This window comes from Tribolium madens, unplaced genomic scaffold (genome assembly GCF_015345945.1).
Source record: "Tribolium madens isolate multiple individuals breed KSU strain unplaced genomic scaffold, Tmad_KSU_1.1 Scaffold_20;HRSCAF=117;Tcas5.2_LG4, whole genome shotgun sequence".
Classification (NCBI taxonomy): Eukaryota; Metazoa; Arthropoda; class Insecta; order Coleoptera; family Tenebrionidae; genus Tribolium; species Tribolium madens.
Window position 1 is genome coordinate 14,094,693 of NW_025400985.1, and position 7,596 is coordinate 14,102,288.

At 35.8% G+C, this 7,596-nt stretch overlaps 1 protein-coding gene and 1 long non-coding RNA gene across 8 annotated transcripts in view; one reads left to right on the forward strand and one right to left on the reverse strand.

Moving 5' to 3' along the window:
• LOC123005047 overlaps nt 1-7,580 on the forward strand; it is a 9,804-nt gene extending 2,224 nt beyond the window's left edge. The window contains exons 2-5 of one of the 3 annotated variants that reach the window (XR_006412728.1): nt 5,420-5,477; nt 5,524-5,744; nt 5,794-6,027; nt 6,074-7,580. This is a non-coding gene — a long non-coding RNA (uncharacterized LOC123005047). Of the gene's footprint in view, nt 1-2,301; nt 5,478-5,523; nt 5,745-5,793; nt 6,028-6,073 lie in introns of those variants that run through there. The other 2 variants (XR_006412727.1, XR_006412729.1) reach the window with 2 other exon arrangements.
• The window catches only part of LOC123005046, a 5,490-nt gene continuing 2,865 nt past the window's right edge, over nt 4,972-7,596 (reverse strand). For 4 of the 5 annotated variants that reach the window (XM_044398643.1, XM_044398639.1, XM_044398640.1 and 1 more), the window contains exon 8: nt 4,972-6,224. Coding sequence is in view for 2 of the 5 variants with exons in the window: in XM_044398639.1 (XP_044254574.1) it covers nt 6,136-6,224 (89 nt within the window). In the remaining 3 variants the exon portion in view is untranslated. The remainder of the gene's footprint in view (nt 6,225-7,596) is intronic. The other variant, XR_006412724.1, reaches the window with a different exon arrangement.

Sequence of the window (7,596 nt, forward strand, 5' to 3'; positions counted from 1 at the left end):
ATATGATAATATGATATTTAACGAAGTTCTCAAAAAATTGAGTCTTTAATAATTCCGAATGAGAACAACGCTCGAAATCAAACTGCCGAAATCTTTGGCAACAGGCGGAAAACCCTGATTTTTGCCTTACCGATGGCAACCACCCTTTGAATATAATTCGACTTTGCAACCATCTTTTTTGTTGCATCCTTGCAACATTGACACTTAACTGGCAATCCCGTTCTAAAAGACCATTCCGGAATGCCTTCAAAAGATGAGGTTGGTCAAACAATGGAATCACTTCCTGACATGTGTTGTCAGAAAGCGAAATCCGTATCACATTGTCTGGCACCACATCATATTTTTAAGTGCGCAATAGTTTATTATAATAGTTTATTGCAACCCATGTCACAAACGGATGCAACAATAATCAACTCTACCACAGAAGCTGCAGCAACGATTTGTTTGTAGAAACTAAACTAAACTATTGCTGGCTTCCATCGAAGATTTACAAAAGGCAAAAGCTACAGCCTGCTTCCACCTTTTAAAAACCCTAGGAATCGTAAAGACATGAACATGGTCAGCAACCGCTCCAGACCTTGTTGTATCGTCATCCCCAAATCCCGTGACTATCTGCATGCGGCAAATAGTCCAAATGTGGCTGTATTTGAATTTTGTCAAAGATGAGAGTACAAATCCCATCCCGCTTTTTTGGGCCCACTTTCCATCTGAGATCTTTGAACATATGATTTGAAATTCTTGATGGAATAGAAACTTTAGCAAGAGTTGTCTTCAGTGTGCTTTCTGACGGTAGTATAAAGATTTTGGAAAGAAGCCTATGGGTTCGAGGACTGCTTTCGTCAATAGCAATAGCGTCAGTCTTGTACACCCGGGGAAAAAACTATTCACCAGTCTAACTCAAACCTTGCCTGGAGTTAATACTTATAATTCTTCAAATTCTTCCAAAAACCTTTGTTGAACTGGAGTAAGTCCTTCATTCAAATGACGCACTTCATCATTTGCCAAAGTTTTTGCCTCCTGTAAATGATTCTTTTGTCTTTCCAGCTTTTTAACTCTGCCTTTTAATGACTTGACCGAATTATACAATTTCGCTTCGTCGGTTCACTCTTATAGTTACTGCGCATTTTTAGTGCACAGTTTTGGCAAGCTTTCATCCAAGAAATTAGAACATGCTCTATTTTCTTGGTTCCAAGCTTACTAAATTTGCGCGCGCAATTTCTGTACTAAATTCAGTACTGAAATAAGTCTCGAGTTAGAGAGCTCTAAGACGAAGGGTACGGATAAATAGGAACTAATTCAATGGGTTTTCCGGATTGTCGATTTTTCGGTTTACTCAATTAATTTTTTTCTTAATTAGAGTAACTGAAATAGCACCTAAAAAATTCCACTTTTTGTTCACAAAGAAACCACAGTTTGCTATTGTCACATTTTCTTGTTGCATTAGTTGGAGCTTCACTCTCTCTTCATTGACTTTTCCATGGTTGACTGACGGCACGTTTAAAGTTTTTATTTGATAAAGTAAACCCTTGATTATGTTGGCAGGACTTGTAGTGGAATTCATTTTACAGATCTTCCCAAAATTCGAAGCAGTAAGCAGCTTTCGTCGTTCTTCGAGCCATTGTCCGGAGCCAACTTGAAGCCCTATGGACTCTTGTAGCTGGACTCTTTCATCATTGGTTCTTTCTAATCCTTGAAGAAACGCCTTCTTGTTCTCTTCGTCAATTTTTGGAGTCATATCGGGTTTTTGACAATTTTCCCCGTAGTCAGTGTTTCCATTATCACTTGTCGCTTGCACTTTTCTTCTTTTCTCCTAGCCATTTCTCACGTTCTTATTGCTTTTTTACTTTATTTCTTTGCTTTATTTCCAAGCTTCTGGAGTGACTTGCCAGAGTGCGCAAAATATTTTGAATGAGTCCTTTCAGTTCATTGGAAATTCATTGGTCACAATTCAAAATATCCTGCCGTAGTCTTCCAACCGCCGATACCTTATCCGCTTTTTTTTCCTATATGTCATTGCTGCTCTTATTCCTAAAATTGCATATAAATTAGATTTTCATAATATGGAGAACTTATTACTATTTATACCTGTGGATAGCCGCATGATTTCTACTGTTTATATTTTATCTACTAATTTTAATAGATAAAGTAGTCTTTTATCGTCTTGTAAAATAAAGTACAACATAAAATGAAATATTATAGACGACAATAAATTGTTTATCTACTTGTGAAAAAAATCCACTCGTGATTTCGTCACTCGTAAACTTAACCTTTTCACTCGTAGATAAACAGTTTCTTTATCGTCTTGTACAATAAATTACTATTCTTTGCAGTTTTGACGCAAAATTAAAAATTAAATTTTTTTTCCTCTTTCAAAAAGAGAAACTAAAACAACGAAATCTAGGTTATCATTTCTGGGTAATAAGAAATTAGCCAGGTGTGTGTTCACAAAAAGGTTGCTTTCTAAATACCAGCCCTCGATAAAGAAAATATTAGACAAACAAGTTACCTATTGTAATATCAATAATAATTACTTGAAACCCCTAAATTACTATTAAGCGGCTAAATCCCCTTTCTAGTTACAAGGTTTAACTTTCCCCGATTTGGTTGCTATTCTCGACCAAATTCCTTTTTCAACGGAAACAAAAGTCAATACTGTTATGTTACGTAAGATGAACAAGACTAACAAGAAAGCGAGACGTGACTGTGGTAACCCGGGATGAGGGAATTGATAATGCATACAATGACATTCAATAAATGGGCTTCCCTTCTTGCTCACAAGTACTCTATATCAGACGGGTAGTTAATAGACTGCCCGAATCCTGTCATCTCGGCTCACATGCGCCCTTCCTATACTACACCCCCACACTTAGCTTATTATTGTAATGTTCAAATTGTAATGTTTAATAGTTAGTCAAATTAGGTACAAAATTCATTTTACAATATTTGGTTGTAAAGGGAATATAGTATGGGTAATCAACTTAGGTTCACTCTACGTTGTTTTGTCAATTATACATTTTTTTTCCTGCTATGTCGTACCCAGCCAGCCACGCAGGCTTCTTTATTTGCCGATCCGGAAGTCCGCGTGAGAGGTTGGGTGCCTAAAATGACCTCTGCCGTGTCGTCTCCCAAATGAGATGTCGTACGCAGAGGTTCCACATTCGTTACTTTAGTGTCGAGGCTAAAACCGGTGTTCTGATGATTAATTTCCTCAATAGTCTTACCACCGCAATTTTCATCCTCCAAACTGCTTCTTTTGTCGACTAAAATGTTCTTGAATTCGTTGGGTTACTTCGCTTAACTCGATTTGTGAACCAGCACTTGCCTTATGATCCACTTCGCGAATCTGTGACAATCTTGTCCTAGGTATTCGGTCGAACATTAATTTCTTCGGAACAGTGAACGGGGTCGTCCGATACGTAAATAAAAATCTAGATATTCGTGTTGGTGTTCGAGCGTTCTTCGGATCACATAACATGGTTTTCAATTTAGACTTGAAAGTTTAATAAGAACACCACCTAACGTTACCGACAATTTAAAATTTTCGTCTACAACTTTATTAAAACCCGTGTAAAATAAATCTAATGCATTGTTGTATTGTGATCTGTCTAAGGACTCTTGTTCATAGAAATTGTTACAATTTACCTCATCATCCGTCGAGTGTTTGTTTACAAAGTTAACATTCCTACTACTTTGTCAATTTTTAGCCGTATGGCCAGTCACGTTACACAACTGACACTTCCTATTCTTATAGAAGCATTCACCTCGATGTTTTGCTTTAGCAAGGTGTTTGGGGTAACGGTAGCAAAGTAGTTGCGGTGTATAGTAGGTTACCTACGTTGGGGACGCGTATGGACCTAGAAACATTCTTGCCCAGAACCGTGCATTATCCGAAAATGACCTTACAGAACAGGGCATCTCTGGAAAAATTCATTAGCCAAATCATCCAAATTTATAAACATTCGTTATCGGAAACATTCAAAAACAGAATCGTATTATTCCAGAAAATGCATCATCAGAAACGTATTTCTCTAGAAAGGTCCTTTTGCAGAAACATTCTAATCGAGAACCATTCAATCGCATAACCGCGCATCGGCATAAACGGTCAAAATCAGAATCGTGGTGGGAGGACTTAACCTCGTAGTTTCATTTTTGCCTAACAGAGGGCAGCGTTATGTGTGATTTTTAGTGAGGCATGGCCTATTAGATTTTCACGGACCTAGGTGACCTTGGTTTGAAATTCCAAAATTTAAAGAAAATTTCCAAAAATTGGTAAAAGCTGTTTCTGATTTAAACAGAAATTAGCAACCCCAAATTTTTGTGAGAAAACAGGTGGCAGCTTGTCCCCATGGTCACAAATTTAGTTGTTTTTGTTCCTAGAAAATTATGTAAAAAAGTGGGGTTATCTTGTCATGTTGAGATGTCAAAATTTTGATTTTCACCCATTTTGTGTCTTTCTGCTCCTTGAAAGCGTAATTATCGAAAATCTGAGGACAGACATCTCTATCTTATGTCTAATGACAGTGCTACAGGGCAAAAGTGGGTTTCCCGTTAAATTTTTTTTGTTATTAAAAATAGTGTGTACTCATATTTAGAAAAAGTTATTCTGTGGGGAATACACTTAGATATTCTGCAAAGTAACAATAAATTTTGTATGATGCTTTGTTCTAAATTTCTCTTTAGTTTTGGCTTTTTTGTTTTAAAATTCACTTTACAGCTAGATACCTATGTCGTCCCCAAATTTCCAAAATTGTTTGTCTTTGTTTTTGTCTGCGAATTTTCTTCTGACTGTTCTTGTCATTTTTTTCAAAACAGAAAAAACCTATCTACTTGTTTTATTAAAAAACACTGACTTTACATTAAAGAAAACAGACTAGTAAATTTACAGTTTTTAAATTCATCACGATTTGAAGTTTGTGGGATTMGGATTAGAAAAATAAACACAAAAAGAATTCTTTTTAAAGTTTAATATGTGTAATTATTGCACAAATACATAGGTAAGGTACATATTGGGAAGCAAGTACTATGCGAGGTTTACTCCTTAAAGCAGAAAGAAAAAGAAAGGAAGTAAGTACTATGCGAGGATTACTCCTTAAATCAGAAAGAAAAAATATTATTACAACTATAAAATGCATGCAATAACAAAAAAAAAACAGGTTTCCTACTTAACTAACAACAAGCAGAGACTTTTAAAAACGAGAAGTTGATTGTTTAAGATACAGAAGAGTATTAATTCTTACAAAACCCTTATCTAATACCTAATAATGTTAAATCAGTAACTCACCTAAACAGACAAACAGTTCAAGTGATTCCCGTTAGCGCTTTGAACTGGGGAAACTTTTGACACATCCAGTTTTTGAAGGTTAAAGTGTTTAACCTCGAAATATTGACAGTGACATTTTATCTGTTCATTCGTTTTCAGAAATTTTAAAATAGATTATTCAAAGGTGAAAAGTAATCACAGGAAGGAAGGAAGGAAGGTAATAAATAAACACTACAAAAATAGAAATTAGTTTATAATTTTAGAATTTTTCTACAGCCAGGCTTACTATGAAGGGAACTTGTAGCAATTACGTTATCAGTTCGAGTTTTTCCAATATTGGCTAACACTGGCCGTAAAAGCTTTACTAAAATAATGTTTGTAATTGCTGATCTGTGTTCAGCTTCTGCGCCTACAAAGAAATTCGAAGAAACTATGGAATCGTTRAAAAGTGAAGTTAAAACTTTAATGGGGTTACACTTCACAGGTAAATACGGCATGACTTTTAAAGTCACAGTCACAATTTTATTTATAAGGCCCACAAAATTACTGGTGGGGTATTTTAAGTTACCTTGATCTTGAATCTAGTAAACGGTTTGAATTTGCTCTTGTTTGCACCGTGTTCAAGGAGATTTCACATTCAATCCTCTCCTGTATTGTGAGACAAAGATATCCAGCCAAAAATACGATTGAACTTGAGGTAATTCCTGGATATACATGACAATTATCAATATTTTGAAGCTCAAAAATTTCTTCGCCAATGTGTTCAGGTAAGTTGATATCCGGAGTCGCCAAAGTTTCATAATTACTTTGTAGGGCTCCAACAGAACTAAGAAAGCTACAGTCCGACGATATATTTGCAGATGGTGAAGATGTTATTAGTCCTGACTGAATAATTTTCTTGATAGCGTAATGAACAGCACGAGCATCTGTAGTATCTTGTGAACCTCCTTGAAGACGAACATTGCTAAACATAGATTCAATTGCATCAGAACTAAAACTTCTTGTTAGGACATAGTAAAATCCACTTTCTTCCAACACGTACTTTATGCATTGAYCAGTACTTGTCCTGACAAGTTGGGATACAACACTTTTTATGAGTTTTATTCATATTTTCACAGACTTAATACTACTCTTTCAATATTAAAATAATTTAACAAATATAAAAAAGCACAAACACAAGAACAACAAAACACAAACCAACTAAACTAATGATTAATAACGCAACAAATAAAAGCTGGAAAGAAAGGGTAGGTACAACAAAACAGGATTTCAAAAATGACTTAATTAATGTCGCTTTGATGACAGATTGTTAATTGATTTGACACTTTTGATAGTTGGCGTACTACATAGAACATAGTAACCCCCGTAACTAAGGAAAAACTCGGAATCACTGCTCCAATGCATTTTTTACGAAATGCCCAGGCGGGATATTCATACATTTCATTAAGGAGGCGGTGGGTTAAAGGATACAAGATAAATAAAAAAACTATTTAAAAAAAAGAATCTGGACAATGTCCTCCCACCTCGACCGACACACGGAACAAGTTGTAATGTTGCGGGCACGTATTTCGTTTGAGCAGTTTGTACACAATGCCCGCAACGATAAAACATGTGTGTCGCTCGTGCACCCCGACAAACCACATATAGAGGAGGATTATGTGGTGGATCATCTGTTAAAAGAAATGCGTTTATTGCATTGAATAATGTTAAATTAGCAAACATACCAAGGGCAGGAACTTCCAGAGGTCCAGGTCGAGGGGGGCTCAGGAGGGGCAACGAAGTGATTTTGAGCTAGGGCGTCAGRTATTAAAAAAGATTGATGAATAATCAAAGAAAAACCACTTAACTTTGAAACCATCTCTGAAATTCCTTATTGTCTAGCAATGAGTGAAATGCTTATGAAAAAATAAAACTTATTTCAAACATACCTGGGGCGTCTACAATTAATTGCTCCGGTTCCGGGAAAGGCAGTTCGGGAAGGGCAGCCAAAGGGTCGTCTTATTTAACAAAGTTTTATAAGTTATCGTATATTTAAAAATTAAATTACTGGAAACGATATCTGAAATACCTAATTATTATGTACTAAAGTAAGCAAAAATCCAAATTTAAAATACAACTTATTTTAAACATACCTGGAGCGCCAACGACGATTYGTTCCGGGTGCGGGGGTTCTGGAGCGGCAGCGAGAGGATCGTCTATTTAACAAAATTTCATAAATAGCTTTACATTTAAAAATCAGTTAACTCTAGAACGATATCTTAAATCTTTTATTATATTTATTTATAAAAGAGGAAGGCAAAAATCTAAATAGTTATTTTAAACATACCTGGGGCAAC